Raw genomic sequence first — 22132 nt, 5'->3', positions numbered from 1 at the left:
ACACCCCACCCTTCCATACAGGAGAGTCTAAATCTGAATGCAAAGGGTCCCCTATGCACTGAATGTGGGACACTATCTGGCCCTTTGATAGTTCAGTTTTTTTTAGGTTATAAAGCATATTGACTATCAAAGGGTGGATTAATGAGGTTCTGCTATAGGAGGGAGAAATTTTTATACCTGCAAGTCTTGTCTGTGTTGGTTGTAAATTCTTCAGAGGAAGGACTCTATTCCATTATGTGTCTCACTACAATGCCTAGCATGAGAGAGCCCTGACATCAGTTAGGATCTGTAGGCTCCACTATAATACAGATAAATAATGGTAATAATAAACAATGGCTTTAATTAACTGTTTAGCATGTGTATGTTACCAAGTAATATTATATTTTCCATACTGGACAGATGGGTTCCATAACACCTTCAGTTTCAGCCTTGATGAGGAAGAGGAAATGGAGACTGGTGGGCCAGAAGAGTTCTCTTTTTTCCCAGAAGACCTTGTGGCAGAGCAATTAACATACATGGATGCAGTAAGTACTGTGTACATTTAGGGGGGAAAGCTACTGGGGAAAATGCTAGGGTACTTAGTGTTGTTATTTTAATCTTTCTTTTAACTCATGTTAACCAATACAAATGTAGTGTTCCAAAAAGCTGCTAGCCTTATCAGGGCAGCAACACAAAACTCTTTTAGGTTACCTGTTCCTATTTCAGCCAGTTGGATTGTTTCATTCAGCCAAGGGTTTTTAAAATGGTGTGTGTGTGAATATATATTGCTAGTTCATGGCCTTTTTGCAAAGATCAAGGATAGCATAGTATATGTTTAATATCTGATACCGGTTGTGACTATATCTCACTCTTACATAGACATCTATAATTACTATGCTCATACTAGTCTGTTCTTGTGGATAGTATTGGTATCTTTTGATATGCAGATAAAGGTGTGTGTATACATAAATAGATATACTCATACTGTATATGTGATATGTGTGTACACAAGACACGCTTTCCCCCTCACTCCCCCCTCCCCCCGTTAGCTTTTTGCCAGCCAGGATGGAAAACATTTAACCCCTACCCCAAACACACACACACGGTCATTCAGTGAACCAAAGAAAAGAAGGCTGGTCAATCAGTGTGGGGGTGGGAGGGAACCCAGCTGAATGTGACAGTGGTACAGCACCCCCTGGAAGCGACTGCCCGGCTTCTCCTCCCCAAGAACCAGCCCTGTGCAGCCGTCCATTAGCTCAAACAAGCTAAATGTTCTAAGTACTTTTTAGCTGACCATGATGCATTTCCTTTTTGTCCTCAAGTATATATGGAGCAGAGTAAATATTCATATCAGAGAAAATGAGCATTTATCTGTTAATACACTCTCAGTTTTAGATGCAGCATACTGTAAAAAGATGTATTTCTACATATTAACAATAGGAATCTCAGAGAGCCCTGTCGATTTACAAACCTCTTTCTTGTTCTAGAAGCTCTTTAAGAAAGTGGTGCCCCACCATTGCTTGGGGTGCATCTGGTCTCGGAGGGATAAGAAAGAAAACAAACACTTGGCACCCACCATCAGAGCCACCATCTCTCAGTTCAACACAGTTACCAAATGTGTCGTCAGCACCATCCTGAAGGGCAAGGACCTCAAAACACAGCAGAGAGCCAAGATCATTGAGAAATGGATTCATATTGCACATGTAAAGCATTCATTCTGTCCTGTTTCAGTTAATGGTGATTTGGGAGGTGGGGGGGGGGGTCATGTGCTTTGTCCACAGGTTATTTTTCACACTGACTCCCTTGGTGGCCTTGAGCAAGATCCTGCATTTCCCCATCCTGAAAATGGGGTTGTTAATGCTGCCTTATCACAGCGTTGCGAGTGTTAATGAGTGGATGATGCATGTGCTTCGAAGGTAGGAAGTGCTGTGTCAGTGCTATTATTATGGTGAGAGAGGTTTGCAAAGTCAAACAATTCATCTTCCCTAGGAAAGAAAAATGACTAATCTTCTTGAAGGAAGTGGAATTCTGTCGAAGTCCTCTTAAAGTTAGATGCATTAGGCCATATTTCCCAAGGAAAGTGTAACAGGAATGTAATAAGGTCATTGATGGTGCCCACAAAACCTCACATAGACTGGGTGGTTGCATCTACAGCCCATTTGCTCACTCAGGTATGTGTTTTGCTTACACACAGTCAAATGTTAATGAGTGCAGAGGATACATGCATCATTTTTGTGTGTCCCCCTGTTGCATCCTTATTTGAAAGTTTGTCCCATCTGTTGTTTTGAGAGGGGAGTTCTCCAGTATCCTCTAATTTTTCTGCCCTTTTATTCCTCTTCACACCTTTTATAAAAGGCCTCCACACTGCTGATAGCCTGCACCATAATTTAGGGCAGGCAGGGTCTGGATGAAGCTCCCTCTAGAGCCTCGATCAGTCAGAGGGGTCAATGGAAAGTGATAGGTGTTCTCCCTTTGACGGACTAAGTGCAATGATTCTGCAGCATTCTTTCTTAGTCCTTGGTGCCATGAGGGTGCAGAGTAGGAGTGAGAAACCGAGCTTGATTCCAAGCGAGGGCCTTTCCATATGGTAGCACTCTGTGTTATTAATAGACTAGTGGACTCCCAAGGCCTAAATTTATTAATACTCATTTATCAGCTATCCAGGAATGATTGCATCCCTCTTGATGCTTCATGACTTCTGAGTAAACTGTGTGAGATGATTCAGGGACAATCTTTAAATATCATAAGAACATAAGAATGGCCATGCTGGATTCGAACAACGGTCTGTCTAGCCCAGTATCCTGTCTCTGACAATGGCCAGTACCAGAACTTCAGGGGAAGTGTTCAAAACAGGGCAGTTGGAGTCATCCAACCCTGTCTTCTCATCCCAGCTTCTGGCAGTCAGAGGTTTAGGGACACACAGACCATGGGGTTGTGTCCCTGACCATCTTGGCTAATAGCCATTGATGGACCTATTTTCCATGAATTTATCCAGTTCTTTTTTCAACCCACTTATAGTTTTCAGTATCACAACATCCCATGGCAATGAGTTCCACAGGTTAACTGTGTGTTATGTGGGAAAAGTACTTTTGCTTGTTTGTTTTAAACCTGCTGGCTGTTAATTTCATCAGGTAACCCCTGTTTTTTGTATTGTGTGAAAGGGCAAATAACAATTCTCTATTCACTTTTTCTATACCATTCATCATTTTATAGACACCCCCGTACCTCCGTCTCACTTCTCTAATCTGAACAGCACTAATATTTTTAGTCTCTCCTTGTATGAAAGCCATTGCTTGCACTTCTCTGAACCTTTTCTAGTTCTACTGTATCCTTTTATGAGATGTGGCTAACAGAACTGGACACAACATTCAAGGGGTAGGCAAAGAAATATGAGTAAAACAGTAAAAGGTGTTTCCTGTGCCCTTTGCTTTAATCCCAGTTTGTGTTTCTCCTGTTCCAAATGGGAAACTGGGCTTCTGAGCAAATGGAAACTATTTTGAAGGAATCGAATGCAAGTGAGATTCTATGTATCGGCTACCAGAAAAACAAAATCCCTTAGAAATAATTTGTCTTCGTCTTCAACAGGTAATTGTAATTTCTTTCCTTCTCCATTTATAAATCCCATAAAACTAGAATTTAAAACACGAGATCACTAAACTAGATATTTTCTTACTTAAACACAACTTATTTCAAAGTAAAGTAAATGGTAAGATTTAGATAAATGATCAGACACAAAATTTATAATAATAATAGTAAAAGTATTTTGGGGAAAAAGCAGAAAAATTAAGTTTTTGCTCATAGTATTGTTGTTTTGAATAACCCTTGACACTGCAATATATTTGCTTACGGAATCATTTACTTTGTCCATTGGGCATAGTCCCTAGTTTGTAGTTACAGATTTACCCAAAAGAACAGAAGAAATGTTAGGAAAGGCCGTCTGGTTCAAGATGCCTGCCCTTTCTTTGCTTCACCTTAATCCTATTCCCTGCTTTTTCTCCATACCCCAGGTATCTCTAGAACTCCTTTTTACTCTTTGCTTCAGTTGCTTTCCCTAGTAATTGATTCCATATGTTTCTCACTTGTTTGCATGATATCATTTTGTCTGAGTTCCTTCAGCAACCCTGGCTTCCTAATTTTTTAGATTCTATCTTCTATTTGTTGGATGCTTCATGAACTGTGCTCATGAGGGCTGGGCTGCTGGCACTGAGATAGTTTTGTTTTAATGCTTCAGTGTTCCTTTAAAAATAAATCTAACACACATTAAAGAGATACAAAATAAGCAATACTTAAAAAATCAGGACAAATATTGAGTTTTTCAGTCTTAATTTGTTTTTATGCCTCTAGAAGCAAAATTGTTAGTATTGGCACCTAGACAGGTGGGAATGGATGGCTCAGGGAACTCTGCTGGCTGACTCTAGGCATGTTGCTTCAACTTTCTGTCCCTCCGTTTCCCCACCTGTAAAATGGGGCTAATGATCCCTCCTTTGTAAAGCACTTTGAGATTGACTGATGAAAAGGGCACATTAAGGACTAGGTATTATTGTGGGAAGTAGAGTCTTTCACCTCTACATTGGCAGTTCTAATTCAGCCTAAATCAGTAGGTGACCAACTTCTGTTATCATCTGATGTTTCTTTGATGGCCAGTGTGAAATGGCTTAGATGGTGTCAGTCTTGTTTTCTGGTACACAGGTGTCAATCACAAAAACCATCATCCAAGGTATTAATGGACACCCTTGTTTGGAAGTTTAAGAGGCGAAGATTGAATGGAGATTAAGCTACCTTCTCATTCCTAGGGGTGCTCCCTCAAGGACAGGGGATGCCTATTGAGAGGGTAGCGGGAGTGGCAGGGGAAGTCTGGACTGTCACTGCCCACATAGTATCTGATCTTTGACCTTCAGCTTCCAGGACTGTCAATCTAGCATCTTTCAGCAGTCCTAAATTCACACACAAAATTAAATACTGCAGCCCTAGTTGAACCCATGAAGAATGCATGTGCACACTCAGTCAAATAATTGCATGGGCAGAATAGCTAGCTACACATATAGTTCCATACTTGCAAATGGAATTGCTTATGTTGCATGCACAAATGAATGTTTTGCCTGTGCTTGAGAATCTGCCCGTTAAACTGAAATTAGTCACTAAAAAAATGACTCTGTAACAGGGCCAGCTCCAGGCACCAGCAAAGGAAGCAGGTGCTTGGGGCGGCCAATGGAAAGGGGCGGCACGTCCGGGAATTCGGTGGCGGGTCCCTTAGTCCCTCTCCTCCTCTTTGAGCTGCCGCCGAAGTGCCGCCGAAGAGGAAGAGAGGGAGCGAGGGACCCGCTGCTGAAGAATGAAGCGGCGCGATTGAGCTGCCGCCGAAGTGCCGCCAATTGGCTTTATCTTTTTTTTTTTCCCGCTTCGCCGCTTGGGGAGGCGAAAAAGCTGGAGCTGGGCCTGCTCTTTAAATAAGGCAGTGTGGGGTTCCATGCTTATTGTCTTTCAATGATCTTCAGAGCCAATTTGATATGTTTAAAAGTCAAGATATGTTTTTCTAACTGCCAGCCCTTCAGACTCCACCTCGGATCTAAAATTACTGAGCAAGAATGGCCAATTTTCTACATTAAATATTTTCTTTAAAAATAAAAAAGGAATCACTAATTGCCTATTAAAATTCCTTTTTAAAATCAAGGTTATTTTTGAGTATTGCAGGTACAGGAAAGCTTCTGATTGTTTTATGTATGTGTCACTTAAAAAGAGGCAAAACAATTCTTAAAAAAACCCTGAGGCAGAAAAATGTTGGCTAAAGTTTAGCCTGTAATGAATAAAATGAACATCTGAAAACATGGATATATAATGGGAGTCCTGATGTTTTTCTTAAATCCAGTGGAAGCTGTAAACTAAAGATGGGCCCACACTGGCACCTACTTTCCCAACCTCTTTCATGTTTGGGGAGCAGAGTGTTTCAGGATCAGATTTCTGGATCCAAACCATCCCCTATGGTTTGGATTCTGAGCTGAGCCCAAACCAAGAAGAAGCCTGTTTTCTACTGTTGCCAAAGATCTTGTGAGAAAGCTGTTTTGTGAGATTTTGGCACAAGGTGCCAGAAATCTTACAAGAATAGCTTTCGAGCTTTTGGTATCATCAGCTCTGACCCTGAACTTTTGAATAATGCCTTTGGCCCCAACTATAGTCTTTTGATACCAACCTTAGTACAAACCTAGCCCAAATGCCATCACCGTATGCTCTGCTACTCTCTAATATTAACATTATAAGGTAAATTCTTAAACAGCATCTAATGTTGTGCATAGCTCGTGCTCATAAACATGTGAGTAACGTTAGAGGCTGCATTTAAAAATGTGACTTTTAATGTTAATATTAGAGACTAGCAGAGCAGGTGGTATTTGCATGTGCGTGCATGAACTGCTGGGCTGTGGACACACTTTCATGAGTTCTTCGGAGAGCGGGTTAGTCACAGGATGCTTGTTCTTTTTCCACCTCCTCCTTCCTTCCATATAAGCCTCTGTTATAATTGCCACAAAGATGTTGTGTGATTACAAATGGGAGGGAGATGTCTTTGAACCAGTCTCTCTATTCAGATGTGCTCCCCGCATGGAGAGGTTTGAGAGCTCTTACCTTAAACAACGTACACGCCTGAATATGTTGATCTTTTGTGTGTATTTTTAAATTGTCATTTAGTTTGGCAAGGTTCATCATTTTAAATTCAACTAGCAAATAGGCAGGCCCCAACTTTCCCCAGCAGGGGGAGAAGGTAATTATAAAGTGCTTGTTAATACGATAAAGTTTGTTTTCTTTAGCTTGACATCAGAGACCCACCTCCACTAGTATTTTTACTAGGAGAGCTGGAAGCTATACAAAAAAATGAAAGTGAAGAAAACAAAGATTAAGTGCCAAAACCTATAAAGGTTTTGGTAGGTGGGGAGGGAGAGGGGAGCCATTTTTGATGCCCTATATTTGTACAGCTGCCTATTGAGCAGTAAGAATTCACCACAGCTGTGAGATTAGAAAAACAGGAAATCGCCAGCTCACTTGTAATATTGATCTTTAACTCTCCTTTATTTTTTATTCCCTCCCTTTACAGGAATGTAGGATCCTGAAGAATTTTTCCTCCTTGAGGGCCATTGTTTCAGCACTACAGTCCAACTCCATCTACCGGTTAAAGAAGACCTGGGCGTCTGTTCCAAAGTAATCCTCCCGCTCTCCTTTTAGCCCCTTTCCTCTGACTGGCCCACAACAAAAACAAAGTACAGTTATGCTTAGGGCAGGTCTATAGTACAAATTTTTGCTGATGCAAATAATAAGACCGCCACAATTAGTATATTGTTTGTGAGTGTGCATACTTGGTTTCTTGCATTGGCAGTGCGCATGCTCACCACGAGTGTTTGTGTTGATGCATGGTGATGTGCGCCATGGGTAGGTAGCCTAGAGTGCAACCCCCCCACCATCCACTCCATTGTCTTTTGGGAAGTTTTGGCAAAGCATGGTGGGGCAGATGTGAGTCACACAAGGGTGACTGGGAGCAAGGGGTCAATTTCCCAGCATGCAACTGTCTCCATTCCATAATGTTATCTAAATCTCATAATTTTCATGCCTTTTTTAAAAATCCCACAAACCCATGCAGCCCTCCTCACTGTCCGCCATCTCTGACAGAAGCATGGAGCCTGCACAGCTCTGCACTACTGTCATAAGCATCGCAAGCACAGAACGCACAATCCTGTGGTATTTGCAGAGCCGTAAGAAAAAAACTAATCAGCATGGAACATGAGGATTTCTTGGCAGACAGATTGCTGTGGGACATAGCGAGAACCAAATCAAGGTGATTGGTGGCATTCACTGGGTAGCTGTCGATGTTGGAGCACTGCTTCTGGGCCCAAGAAACAAGCACTGACTGGTGGGATTCCATCGTAACACAGGCTTGGGATGATGAGCAGCGGCTGCAGAACTTTCGGATACTCAAGGCCACATTCCCGGATCTGTGTGCCAAGCTCACCTCAACCCTCCAGTGCAAGGTTGCCAAGATGAGAGCTGCACTGACAGCGGAGAAGCAAGTAGCAATCGCACTGTGGAAACTTGCAATGCCGGATTGCTACCGGTCAATGGGCAACCATTTTGGAGTTGGAAAATCCACTGTGGGGGCTGCTGTGTTTGCAGGGTTGTTACGACTGTGACTGTCAGCAACATGCAGGACATAGTGGATGGATTTGCAGCAATGGGATTCCCAGGCTGCAGTGGAGCAATGGATGGCACGCATATCCCTGTTTTGGCACCATACAACCTTACCACAGAGAACATCAACAGAAAGGGTTACTTTTCATGGTTATGCAATCTTGCAAAATGCTGAGCCAGCAGCAATAGGAGTTGAGGAGGCTCAACACCTCAATGGATGGGTCTCTGTGCTGACCCACCTTTTACATGTTTGATTGTTGTCTAGTCCTTCATCACTGTGAAAAACTGGATAATAATGATGTAGGCTTGATTTAGGGTGCTTTGTAATCAATAATTGACTTAATTCCTCTTCTGCCTAGGGACAGGATGCTGATGTTTGAAGAGCTGTCCGATATCTTCTCAGACCATGACAATTATCTGACAAGTAGAGAGCTGCTAATGAAGGTGAGAATGAGGCTGAGAGCAAGAGTTATGATCTGTGTCAATGCTGAACCCTGTCACCTATCCAGTCGCCCAAACCCACGCCCCCGGGCTCCATTGTAGGGAGCCTTACAGAGCACAGTTCTGTGGCATGCAAGGAGTGTGCATGCCTGCTTCCTGTGTGACCTTTCTGCCCCCTGGCACAGCAAAATTGCATTGGTTCCACTGGCACTGATGCCATGCACAACTGGAAGGCTGGGATGGATTATGGGATTTGCCTACTGGTGAACAGGTGCTGCGGAAGTGTTGAGATATCTGTTGTCTCACTGAGGAGCGCAGCTCAAAGAAGTTGCAAAATAGCACAACGGCAAAGGATGCAGAAGTACTTCCCAGTAATACAGCTGTTCTAGATAACCTTTCAGTTAGTCATAAGTTCATCTAGAAAGGTTCGGTACTGATGAGCATAAAAAAATACAGAGACCAGATTCTCAGCAGCTGTAAATTGTCATAGCTCCTTTGACTGCAGTGGGAGTTATGCCAGTTTACTCCAGCTGAGGATTTCATCCAAGATGTTTGTCCAAACTATCCCCACCTTCTTGGAACTACACAACAGGGCTGGGAATCTGGAAGGAGCAGGCTTCCTGCTGTGTGTGTGGCCAGAAATGCCACAAAAAGTCTATGTTGCAGTAGTATGCGAATTCTGCTGTCAGACCGGGGTGAACCCCAAAAGTTCCGAGGCCACTGAAAATGAGAAATACTGGTAGTGAAGCATGTTGGTATGAACCTTTTAGAAACTAAGGGAAGGTTCAATTAGATTTCTCTGAGCTCTGTCTAATTCAGTCTGTTTCTATCTGGTCTATATCTAGTCTGTCTAGAATTTATAATTCACCTCAGCATTATAATGTCCAGCACTGAATTTTGGGCAAAGGCTCAGTGATGGTGGGTGATTTTATTCAAACTTGGTGGGCAGTAGCTACTTATGAGCCATTTATCAAAATGTTTTACAGCAGGTGAAGTAGTAATAAATATTGAGAGGAGTCCTCATCTATCCAGACCAGTTCAATTAACTAAATGTTAAACATTCCCGAGAACAGACCTATTGGCTCCTGCCAGAACTTATTCTGCAAACCATTCTGAAGGCAATGAAATGAGCTTATAATGATCTCGCCCAGCTGTTTTATTTAACTTTGTTCAACTTGTGACAACCCGAAGACTAGCTTCAGATGAAGCCTGGAAGTCTCTCTTTCCTAATTGTGAGGATTGCCACATCCTTGAATAGTCTCCCCAAGGAAGTTGTAGTAGACCTATCACTTGAGACATCTAAAGCTGGAGTGGACCAAAACAACTGAATATAGTTTTGACAGGGCAGCATCTCGCTCCTGTCTCTTTTCTAAATACAAACTGCTTGGAGACCACCTTCTGTTCAAACACTTTGTGCAATTTATTTAGTGTTCTCCCCATCACTGTTACAAACCTGTGCAGCATTGTGTTTACAAGCATACTGTCCTTAGTTCACTCAGCCAAGAAACGTGGAGTCAGAAAAGATTTTCTCCCAAGAGATCTCTCCTGGCTCTGCCTTGCAAAAGCCTGCCAGTCTCTCTCTGCTCCCCTCAGCATTTCCTTCCTGTGTCTTTTCTATTTTCTAATCTAATGAGCTCATTAGCCTTTTGGGCTCTCCTCAGCCCATCCCAGCCTATCAATTCGGCACAGCTTTACCCCTCAGGTTTATTCTGGGGTGCTATAATTGGTGGTCAGTGATCAGAGTGCTAGTACAGCTGCTGTTGCCCAACACTCTGTCACAGTACTGTATGGAATAAGCCAGAAGTGGCTTGGTGGGTGAACCAAGAGGTCTTTCCATCTCTAAAATCTAGAGCACTACAAGCCTTCTGCACCATGTGCATGAGTAATTCTTCTGTGGTTTGGAACTTATTTAAATCAGCTTCTGTACCAAATGACTAGAGGATAGCTAATGTGACACCAATTTTTAAAAAGGGCTCCAGAGATGATCCCAGCAATTACAGGCCAATAAGCCTGACTTCAGTACCAGCCAAATTGATTGAAAATATAGTAAAGAACAGAATTATCAGACACATAGATGAACATTATTTGTTAGGGAAGAATCAACATGGTTTCTGTAAAGGGAAATCATGCCTCACCAATCTACTAGAATTCTTTGAGGGGGTCAACAAGCATGTGGACAAGGGGGATTCAGTGGATATAGTGTACTTAGATTTTCAGAAAGCCTTTGACAAGGTCCCTCACTCAAGGCTCTTAAGCAAAGTAAGCTGTCATAGGATAAGAGGGAAGGTCCTCTCATGGATCGGTAACTAGTTAGAAGATAGGAAACAAAGGATAGGAATAAATGGTCAGTTTTCAGAATGGAGAGAGGTAAATAGTGGTGTTCCCCAGGGGTCTGTTCTGGGACCAGTCCTATTCAACATATTCATAAATGATCTAGGAAAAGGGGTAAACAGAAAGTGATAAAATTTGCAGATGATACAAAACTACTCAAGATAGTTACGTCCAAAGCAGACTGTGAAGAGCTACAAATGGATCTCACAAAACTGGGTGAGTAGGCAACAAAATGGCAGATGTAATTCAGTATTGATCAATGCAAAGTAATGCACATTGGAAAACATAACCACAACAAAAATGATGGGGATCTAAATTAGCTGTTACCACCAAGGAGAGAGATTTTGGCGTCATTGTGGATAGTTCTCTGAAAACATCCACTCAATGTCCAGCAGCAGTCAAAAAAGCTAACAGAATGTTGGGAATCATTAAGAAAGGGATAGATAATAAGGCAGAAAATATCATATCGCCTCTATATAAATCCATGGTATGCCCATATCTTGACTACTGTGTGCAGATGTGGCTGCCCCATCTCAAAAAAGATATACTGTATTGGAATTGGAAAAGGTTCAGAAAAGGGCAACAAAAATTATTAGGAGTATGGAACACCTTCCATATGAGAAGGGATTAATAAGATTGGGACTTTTCAGTTTGGAAAAGAGATGACTAAGGGGGGATATGATAAAGGTCTATAAAATCATGACTGCTATAGAGAAAGTAAATAAGGAAGTGCTATTTTCTCCTCCTCATAACACAAGTTCTAGAGGTCACCAAATGAAATTAATAGGCAGCAGGTTTAAAACAAATAAAAGGAAGTATTTCTTCACACAACGTACAGTCAACCTGTGGAACTCTTTGCCAGAGGATGTTGTGAAGGCCAAGAATATAGCGGGGTTCAAAAAAGAACTAGATAAATTCATGGAGGATAGGTCCATCAATGGCTATTAGCCAGGATGGATATGATGTCCCTAGCCTCTGTTTGCCAGAAGCTGGGAATGGACGACAGTGGATGGATCACTTGATTACCTGTTCTGTTCATTCCCTCTGGGGCACCGGACATTGTCGGAAGTCAGGATACTGGGCTTAGATGGACCTTTGGTCTGACCCAATATAGCCATTCTTATGGTCTTATGGGAGTCCAGGCTTCTAGGTTCCATTTCTGTCTCTGCAACTTACTGTTATATGACCCTGGGCAAGTCACTTAAACTCCTTGTTTTCCCCAACTATAAAATAGGTGTTGTATTACTCACCTATCTGATAGGAATATTGGGAGTCTTGATTAATTCACATTTATAAAGTGTCTGGAGAGCCTACAAAAGGAGCTTTACAAATGCAAATTATTATTTATTATTGTTTTGGGACTCACTAGAAAAAGGGGGTCATAATCTCAGAAATAAATTAACGTCACAAGGCAAAGGCTACAGAACTGTTATGAAATATGGCTCCCATTCATATAGTTATTGGAAAACCTAAATCCCTCAGCCTCGAATTGTGCAAATCTAAAACAAACACTTTTATTTCCTGAATGTCTCTGTATTACTTGGAAAACCATAGAGGTTAGTCATCATATCATAGAGTCACTGTATAAAAAAAGAAAAACACCACCGTGTAGGGGAGATGTTTACTTGTAAAATTGCTGATTGCAAAATAAGTTAACCGTCTAAGGACAAAAGGCCCAGAAGCTGCGTTCGGATGAGAATCCAAATGTATGGCGCATATTCAAGTTTCTTGAATTTAAAAATCTCAGTTGATTTGTGGTTCTTCTAAGCTTCGCCTGGGCCAGGACTGTTTTGCAGACAAACTCCCTTGTGGTAATTTGGTATGATTGTCTCCAACAAACCCCAGCAGTGCAGAAGCCTTAACGTTTTTTTTAAAACAAGCAAAAAAGTTAAGCACACGTTTCTGAACCTCAGGGCAGTGTGGCTCAGCTGGGTGAATTTTCATGTATTTCAATCCTACCAATAATGTCCCCCATTAATTGCCCTTTCATTCACTCCGAAGGAAGGAACATCCAAGTTTGCAAATCTGGACAGTAGTGTGAAAGAGAACCAGAAAAGGACCCAGAGGCGGCTTCAGCTCCAGAAAGATATGGTGTGTGCAGCATGCTGTTCTCTCTTCTCTCTGAATTTATACCTGGGATAATAGAAGCAAAATCCAGAAATGCATTTTAAGAAACAGAGCACAAAGCACATTATACCATGCAAAAACCCGAGAGTCAATACAACAGTGAGGTTGATCAACCAAGTACAGTGTCAAGGAACTTAAACAGTGAAGATTGAACACTCAGCCTTAACTCTGTCCCTTTTTACATATGGCCTAAAATATTCTTTCTGTATAAATTTCTATGACAGGTTTCAGAGTAGCAGCCATGTTAGTCTGTATCCGCAAAAAGAAGAACAGGAGTACTTGTGGCACCTTAGAGACTAACAAATTTATTAGAGCATAAGCTTTCGTGGACTACAGCCCACTTCTTCGGATGCATATAGAATGGAACATATATTGAGGAGATATATATACACACATACAGAGAGCATAAACAGGTGGGAGTTGTCTTACCAACTCTGAGAGGCCAATTAATTAAGAGAAAAAAACTTTTGAAGTGATAATCAAGCTAGCCCAGTACAGACAGTTAAGAAGTGTGAGAGTACTTACAAGGGGAGATAGATTCAATGTTTGTAATGGCTCCGCCATTCCCAGTCCTTATTCAAACCGGAGTTGATTGTGTCTAGTTTGCATATCAATTCTAGCTCAGCAGTCTCTCTTTGGAGTCTGTTTTTGAAGTTTTTCTGTTGTAATATAGCCACCCGCAGGTCTGTCACTGAATGTTGGGCAACAACAACAAAGAAAATAACAGAACACCACTAGCTGTCACCTTCAGCCCCCAACTAAAACCTCTCCAGCGCATCATCAGAGATCTACAACCTATCCTGAAAGATGATCCTTTACTCTCACAGATCTTGGGAGACAGACCTGTCCTCGCTTACAGACAACCCCCCAACCTAAAGCAAATACTCACCAGCAACCACACATCACTGAACAAAACCACTAACCCAGGAACCTATCCTTGTAACAAGCCCCGATGCCAACTCTGTCCACATATCTATTCAAGTGACATCATCATAGGACCTAATCACATCAGCCATACCATCAGGGGCTCGTTCACCTGCACATCTACCAATGTGATATATGCCATCATGTGCCAGCAATGCCCCTCTGCCATGTACATTGGCCAAACCGGACAGTCTCTACGCAAAAGAATTAATGGACACAAATCTGACATCAGGAATCAAAATACTCAAAAACCAGTGGGAGAACACTTTAACCTGTCTGGTCATTCAAAACTCCGGTTTGAATAAGGACTGGGAATGGCTGAGCCATTACAAACATTGAATCTATCTCCCCTTGTAAGTACTCTCACACTTCTCAACTGTCTGTATTGGGCTAGCTTGATTATCACTTCAAAAGTTTTTTTCTCTTAATTGGCCTCTCAGAGTTGGTAAGACAACTCCCACCTGTTTATGCTCTCTGTATGTGTGTATATATATCTCCTCAATATATGTTCCATTCTTTATGCATCCGAAGAAGTGGGCTGTAGTCCACGAAAGCTTATGCTCTAATAAATTTGTTAGTCTCTAAGGTGCCACAAGTACTCCTGTTCTTCTTTTTATAAATTTCTATGTATTAATAAACAGACATTACAGTATAAAACAGAACAGAAACAGGAGTTTGTAATACATCTTTATGTACTGCACAGATATTATATGGTGTGTGCTGAACTGCCAAGCTGTAACAGAATTATTGTATGCTGTGGTGTTGTAGCCATGTCAGGTCATAGGATATTACGGAGACAAGCTGGGTGAGGTAATATGTTCTATTGAACCAACTTTTGTTGGGGATTGAGACAAGTTTTGGGGCTTGTGCAGAGCTCTTCTTCCAGTTTGCCAGCCCTGAAATAGAGCTCTGTGTAAGCTCAAAAGTTTGTCTCTCTCACCAACAGAAGGTGGTCCAATAAAAAATAACACCTCCCCACCTTGTGTCTCTAAACTGTCACAAGGGTGACCAGAGAGCAAGTGTGAAAAATTGAGACAGGGGATTGGGTAATAGGCACCTATACAAGACTAAGCCCCAAATAACAGGACTGTCCCTATAAAATTGGGACATCTGGTCACCCTAGCTGTCACTGAGCAGATAATTTGAGAATCCCAGCTGTCCTGTGCTCCAAAAACTCCCATAAATTTACTAAACTGCCACAGGAAGTATATTTACAAAACATAAGTATCTATCAAATGCCTGAAATGAGGAAGTGCTGATGGCTGTAAAAGACTGCAGGAGTTGGAGGAGAAATGGTGGTGCCAGAGTATTTGCTGTTGCACCAATAGCCACTTATCTATCCACAGCAGGAGTAAACAAGGGTGCCTAGAGATACTTCCTTCACTTCCACCTCCATCTACCCAGTGCCCAGCCCAGCTTCTCAGGATTGGATGCAGGACTGAGGACTTGGGCCTTAATTTCAAGACTTTGAGAAATTTATACAAACCGCCGCATGAGACAGCAATAAATGATTGATGGCTGTAGGCAGATATCCATAGCTTCTGACTGGCTGGTCGTCTTTCCTAAGGAAGCATAGGAGCTCTTATTCAGACTCCAGTAGCAATCTCTATTATTACCCTTTAAACAAAGCTGTGTGAAAATAACCATTTTTTACTTGATAAAATGTTTACTGCAAAAAAATGAAAAGTTATATGATGTTACAGGAAAATTAGTTCTGGTCAAAGAGAAATTGTCATTCACTTCAGTGAGCTCATGAAACACACAGGAACTCTCAGGATTTTTGAGAGATCTGCTTAATTTTTATGGAATTTGCACAGGAGATGATTCCATATGACCATAGGTGCCAATTTCCACTGTTCCCGGTGGGTGCTTGACCCCATCCCGGCCCTGCACTGCCCTCACCCCACCCCCATTCCACCCCCTTCCCCCAAGTCTCCCACCCCTGCCCTGCCTCTTCCCCACCTACTCTCCTGAGTGCGCCACATCCCCACTCCTCCCCCCCTCCCTCCTGGAAAGTCCTAAGCATTGGGAGGTAGGTGGAGGAGCAGTGCGCTGGGGGGGGGGAGGGGAGGTGTAGGGCAAGAGGGGAGCTTGGCACCCACTAATTTTTCCACGGAGTCGGCACCTAAGCATAAGACGTGCCTGTTTCCTTTTTGCCAGTGAAAACTGCTTTTTACCCTGATGAAACTGGGAGTGGAACGTTTGCTGAAACAAACGGCTTTCTCAGACAAACTGATTAGGAGGAGAGATCTGGAAACGGGGGGAAATGGAAGCAAAAACTGCTAAATATTTTTCATTTTGGTTGACTGGCAAATATATGAATCTTTTTGCTGGTTTTACTAGCAGTGAGAATTTTTTCCTCACTGATGTAGAAACCCTGACACCAAATAAGGTAGAAGACTTAGGAAGGTTGAAAGTTGAGTCCTGAATTAATTAGAACACAGTGATTATCCCAAGGAGGACATACCCAGCTTGGAGGGAAAAAATGTGAATGTAATCACACGATTTTATAACTTCATTAAAAAGCAAAGACCCACCGAGTTGAGCCATAGAAAAAGGCTATTTACACAAAGTGTTAGGAGCCATCTGCACAGTCTGAAGGGAGCTGTGGGATGCTGGCGTTTGTGCTCCTTTTAACATATTTCACGCTCATTCCACCTGTAGGACAGCAGTAGGAATTCTATGTGCAGGAGCTAGTGTTGCAGAGGCCCTGAATATAGCCACTCTTCAATATCCATTTGTTTATTTGAATAACAATGGCCCCATCCCACTCCCATTGAAGTCAATGGCAAAATTCCTATTGATTTAAATGGAACAGAATCAGGCCCAGAATTTTGCTGCAGGCTTTCAGCTGACTACTCTGTATAATATATTATATCATAATGTACTGGCTGGAATTCATAGCCTTTCTCTGACAATTAACCAGACACTGCTCTGATTGTCTGCAGGGAGTCATGCAGGGTACGGTCCCCTACCTTGGCACCTTTCTTACAGACCTGACCATGCTTGACACAGCGCTGCAGGACTACATAGAGGTAGGTTTGTACAACTTCTTGAATTATAACCCCTCTCCCTGCAGTTGTGATAATTGGGCCAACAAATTTACTAGCCACCACTGAGCACAAATCCTGATGGTTCTGTATGTTTCGCTTTTGTCACATCCTCATATGAAACATTCACAGACGTATAGAGGAGTTTGCAGTGTCAAAAGTTATAGATGGGGAGGATGAGCAATATTTTTATTAGGAAAAAAAGATCTCTACTGAATTTAATAATGGAGCTTATTTACTAGGACATTAAGTGTGGTACTTTATGCTCAACATTTATGTTTTGCTTGAAAAAATCCTAATGAGAGTATAAAAGTTTTTATTATTTTATTTTAATTAAAACTTTTTTAAAAATAGAAACTTCCCCCCTCCGTGTTGGGAAACTCAACACCACAAAATTGTCTTAAGTTCAGCTCTTCAACTTGAGAAGTTAAGTTCTTCAACATGCTCTTACTTCATTTTGTAAGTGTTTGAGCACTGAAGACCTTTGTGAGTAAGGATTCTCCCTCCTCTTCAGCTGGCCAATCTTAGTGTAGGCAGGGAAGGACAGGCCCAAGAGATTCTGACCAGGGGGCAGAGGTTCCATAGCAGGGGTCGGCAACGTTCGGCACGCGGCTCTCCAGGGTAAGCACCCTGGCGGGCCGGGCCAGTTTATTTACCTGCTGACGCGGCAGGTTCGGCCGATCGCGGCCCCCACTGGCCGCAGTTTGCCGTCCTGGGCCAATGGGGGCGGCGGGAAGCCGCGGCCAGCACATCCCTCGCCCGCGCTGCTTCTCGCTGCCCTCATTGGCCCGGGACGGCAAACCGCGGCCAGTGGGGGCTGCGATCGGCCGAACCTGCCGCATCAGCAGGTAAATAAACTGGCCCGGCCCTGGCGAGCCACGTGCCAAGCGTTGCCAACCCCTGTTCCATAGTATTCCAAAGGTGAATAGAATGGATGGATCTGAGGGTGAAGAAGAGAATTGGAAAAATCACAGGTGAATTATGAGTGAATGGGACATGTGTGGCCAGGTGAGTTTGAGTGTGACCAAGGATCAATGAAAGAAAATATGGGGGGTGATTTGCAGGAAAATGGGTTGCACTTTAGGGTCAGCATTTTAAAACTTGGCTGTTTGAAGCTGGCTCCTAAATCCTTATTTAGGCACCTATATAAAAATGGTCTGGTTTTCAGAGGTTTTAAACCCCTCAAATCCCAGGGAAGTCATTGGGAGCTGCAAGTACTCAACACCTTTGAAAATCAGCACACTTTTTTGGATGCTTTAATATGGAATTAGGAGCTACACTTGAGGTATTCAAGTTTGAATATTTTGGTGTTGATGTTTGTAGTGAGGATGGGCTAGAATGTTTTTGGCTGCGCTAGTAAATTTTCTTGATAGTTTTGCAAGGATCATCTAAAGGAAGCAGCTGTGACTCAGAATACACACAAAACTTAATTCTGTACTGGGTTTGTTTGCCAGTTGTGTGTGTATATGTATCCATGTGTGTTCACTTGGTGCTTACAAACTCAAGGTTTGGGAACACTGGCTTGAGCCACTTGTAGTGCAGGCAGAAGTCAAGCAGATTTCTCACACACAAAGTTCTGACAGCACACTTCAGCCAGACCTGAAGCATGCTATATCTGTTTCAACATTGGAACTTCCTTCTTAATCAAACTGCCATTCAGTCCAGAGACAGAGCTCCAGTAGGGCCTAGCATGCAGCTGCCAAATTCTTTACCAATCAGAAAACTCAGGTCTCTAGAAGGTCCTTGCTCAAAGAGACCATATGATTGAATTCAGCACTTCTTTCACTCTCTGACTTTATTACACTGCTGTTGAATATATGCACGTTGGATTCTTCAGTGGTCCCTGTTTTCTTTGCTTCATACAGGGTGGGCTGATAAACTTTGAGAAGAGGAGACGGGTAAGTCTGAACTGCTTCCATGACTAGCATTTTGCTGCCACCCTGTTGTAGGGAATCCTGCTTGTACTTTACTTTAGGGACTTACTCTTTTCCCCTGGTGCATTCCCAACGACCACTGACTTCAATGGGCGTTACCTGCAAATAAAGATAGAACAGTGGCAGGGCCGGCTCTGGCTTTTTTGCCGCCCCCGCCCGCCCCGAGCCAGAGCGCGGCAGGGGAGCGCGGCGAGCCCGTCGCGGCTCCGCTGGCGGCCGGAGCGCCGGGAGGAGGGCAGAGAGCCAGGCCGGGGCCCCACTCTCCCTGACCGGCCGGAGTGCCGGGAGGAGGGTGGAGAGCCCGGCCGGGTCTCCGCTCTCCCCAGCGGCCAGAGCACCGGGGGGAGGGCGGCGAGCTCGCCACGGCAGCCAGAGTGCTGGGGGGAGGGCGGCGAGCCCGCCACAGCTCTGCTCATCCCGGCGGCGAGCCCAGTCGCGGCCCCGCTCTCGGGCCGGAGCCCCGCACTGCACCCTTCCAGGTGCCACCCCAAGCACATGCTTGGTGGGCTGGTGCCTGGAGCCGGCCTTGAATAGTAGACCGCTATGTGTGTGAGCCCACACAAGCCTGAAGAGGCTGGGGAGTGAAGGAAGGACTGCCAATAATTAGATGGGTGCTACAGGGGAAAGGAAGTCCTAAGCACTAGTCAGTATACTTCTAGAACATTTATGCATGGGAACTGTACATTCACTGCCTCTGAGCATCAGTGGAAGAAGTCTGTTATCTCATAAATCCAACGTATCAACAGCAGAACAGACCTGCTAGTAAGTGAAGTTTGCTTTTTAGAAAGCATAGCATGAGTCTCGTAAACTTCCTTAGTTTGCTGCATTAATCTGCTTCATTGGATCCAAAGAAAGGATGCGGAGGAGAATGAAAGGGTGACACGGGGCGGAGAAATAAATGCTGTCTGCCTGCCCTTTCAGTCTGCCCTGCATTGGTTGCACAGATAAAGAGGTAAAGAAAAGCCACGTAGAAGGCAATGTGCTTGGGTCATATCTGTCTGAATAACGACAAACCAAAGGCAAATCTCCTTTTCAGGGACTCAGTGCAGACTTTGATTTTTGCTGTGATAAGGCCCATTTCCTTACTCTTAACTGATTCCCAGCTCCATAAACCACATTTTAAACTTCCCTTTTATTTATGACTGGGTGGCTCAGAGTATTGGTAGAGGGGCACAAAAGCTCCTGTGACTAAGTCGCCGGCCCAGTTCAGCCCAGATTGGTAGTAAATGAAAGTTGTTGCCATCTGATGGTTGGTTGGTAGTCTCAGTCCAGTTCCTAGGTGCTGAGTCTGCCCTGCCTTCCACCCTGTGCTGTAATTTACCCCTCAGCAAAGCATGTGTAAAACAATACCAAATCCAAATTCTCCATTCGTTCACACCAGGGGTAGCATGTCACACTCACGTTACACAAGTATAAATGGCTGCACAACGTACAAGGCAGTGGAAGGCAGATTTCTTCATCAGTCAACGCTATGGACACCCTTGTTTGTAGTCTCAGCAATGTAAGGACCGAATAAGCACAGAGAATGAATTCCCTCTAAGGGTGGTCCATCTGGGTCAGGGATGAGGCATCTGAGTGGAACAGTATGTGGAAGCTTTCACTGCTATTTTCCATGATGTCCCTAGTCGATGACTTCAGTGTGCAGCACCGTCATTCTGGCATCTTATGCCAGTGCTAAACTCACATTAGGGTTTGTCTCTCTCAAAATCAGTTCTACTGAAAGGCAGAGTTCCTGGTGTTGGGAGATTGTCCTATTTTTCCATATTTTAACCTGTGGAGCTTTGATGAAACTTGTAAAAACCTAAAACCTGTTTGGGAAAACAAAAGACGGATTTCGTTGTTGAAAAACTGCTTTGTGGTGTCTAAAATTGCCTGGGTATCCAGTTAAGAATGAAGCAGTCTTTAGTTTGTCCTGTGGTTATTGGTGCGTGTGTTCTGCCCACTTATCCTTGCTTTGTATGTGAATGAGTCTGTATTTGGCTTTGTTTTGATTTCTCATTAAAATTCCTATTTGATTATTTGTTTCCTTAGGAGTTTGAAGTAATTGCCCAAATTAAGCTCTTGCAATCTTCCTGTAATAGCTATTGCATGACGCCAGACCAAAAATTCATCCGATGGTTCAGGAGACAGCGGCTGTTAACAGAGGAGGAGAGGTGAGACTATCAATGCACTCAAGGGAGCATGTTTTTCATGTCCAGCCTCCCATCTATGTGTATGACCTATGTCTGGCTTAGATAGTCTCATAGTAATTTAAATATACTGTAAATCAAGGATACAGCATGTATGTGTGCCTTTTAGCACACAGCTGGTGAAAACTTGGTTAACACTTTGCAGGATTTAGTTTTGAGATTGGGAATTTGGTTTTCAACTTTAAAATGTTATAGTGTGTTTTGTCTGACCTGTATGTCTGTCGGTCTGTGTGTGTGCATACGTATACACTCAGTATTACCTAGAGGTGTGAACCTATGATACATACTTCATAGTACTATAAAATTCATCGTCAAAGGACACCGATTTCAACTTAAACAGAGTGACGGTGTTCAGTCCCATCCTGCACTGTATATATAATCCCTTTTCTGAGATTGCTTTTATGATATAGTTAATATGATCAAAAAACACATTTGAATTCTTTTTAAACTATTGTAAAAAAAAAAAGCAAATACTCCTTTCCTCAAGGTACAATGCGTGCAGGCTGATGTTTCTCTGTGCTGCATTGCGGTAATCTCTTGTTGGAACTGGAGTAACTGAATATCTCTCTCTTTAAATTATTGCTAGTCTGAGGCCATATTGCATGATGATAAAATGATATTTAACTCCCTCAAATAAATAAATCTTCCCTGTTGTAGTTATGGCCTCTCATGTGAGATAGAAGCAGCTGTTGACACTAACACCACATCACCGAAACCTCGGAAGAGTATGGTGAAGAGACTCAGCTTGTGAGTATGACAGAAGGGGTAATGGCATCTGGTGAATTAGTAGAGGAATGACCTGAATAAATCAAACAAGAAAAATGTATTCCACCAGACGAGGAACTTGGCAGGGAATCTGATCACTTTAAAGGGACATTGTCAGCTAAAAGTTCATAATTACATCTGCAAGTGTTTATTGAATTATTGTTCCAGGTAATACTTATGATGACTACAGCTGAAAAAGATTACAAACAAATCATTCAGTGGTTAC

The 22132-nt window shown here is 43.0% G+C and overlaps 1 protein-coding gene across 13 annotated transcripts in view; it reads left to right on the top strand.

The window, feature by feature from the left end:
- RGL1 (ral guanine nucleotide dissociation stimulator like 1) overlaps positions 1-22132 on the top strand; it is a 154259-nt gene that overhangs the window by 114795 nt on the left and 17332 nt on the right. For all 13 annotated transcript variants that reach the window (XM_065554471.1, XM_065554470.1, XM_065554466.1 and 10 more), the window contains 9 exons: positions 400-524; positions 1467-1682; positions 7061-7164; positions 8505-8589; positions 12919-13008; positions 16917-17003; positions 18884-18916; positions 20984-21105; positions 21799-21888. In XM_065554471.1, coding sequence (XP_065410543.1) covers positions 400-524; positions 1467-1682; positions 7061-7164; positions 8505-8589; positions 12919-13008; positions 16917-17003; positions 18884-18916; positions 20984-21105; positions 21799-21888 — 952 coding nt within the window. The remainder of the gene's footprint in view (positions 1-399; positions 525-1466; positions 1683-7060; positions 7165-8504; positions 8590-12918; positions 13009-16916; positions 17004-18883; positions 18917-20983; positions 21106-21798; positions 21889-22132) is intronic.

Source organism: Chrysemys picta, chromosome 8, assembly GCF_011386835.1.
Source record: "Chrysemys picta bellii isolate R12L10 chromosome 8, ASM1138683v2, whole genome shotgun sequence".
Classification (NCBI taxonomy): Eukaryota; Metazoa; Chordata; order Testudines; family Emydidae; genus Chrysemys; species Chrysemys picta.
This window is presented reverse-complemented; position numbering and strand designations above follow the sequence as displayed.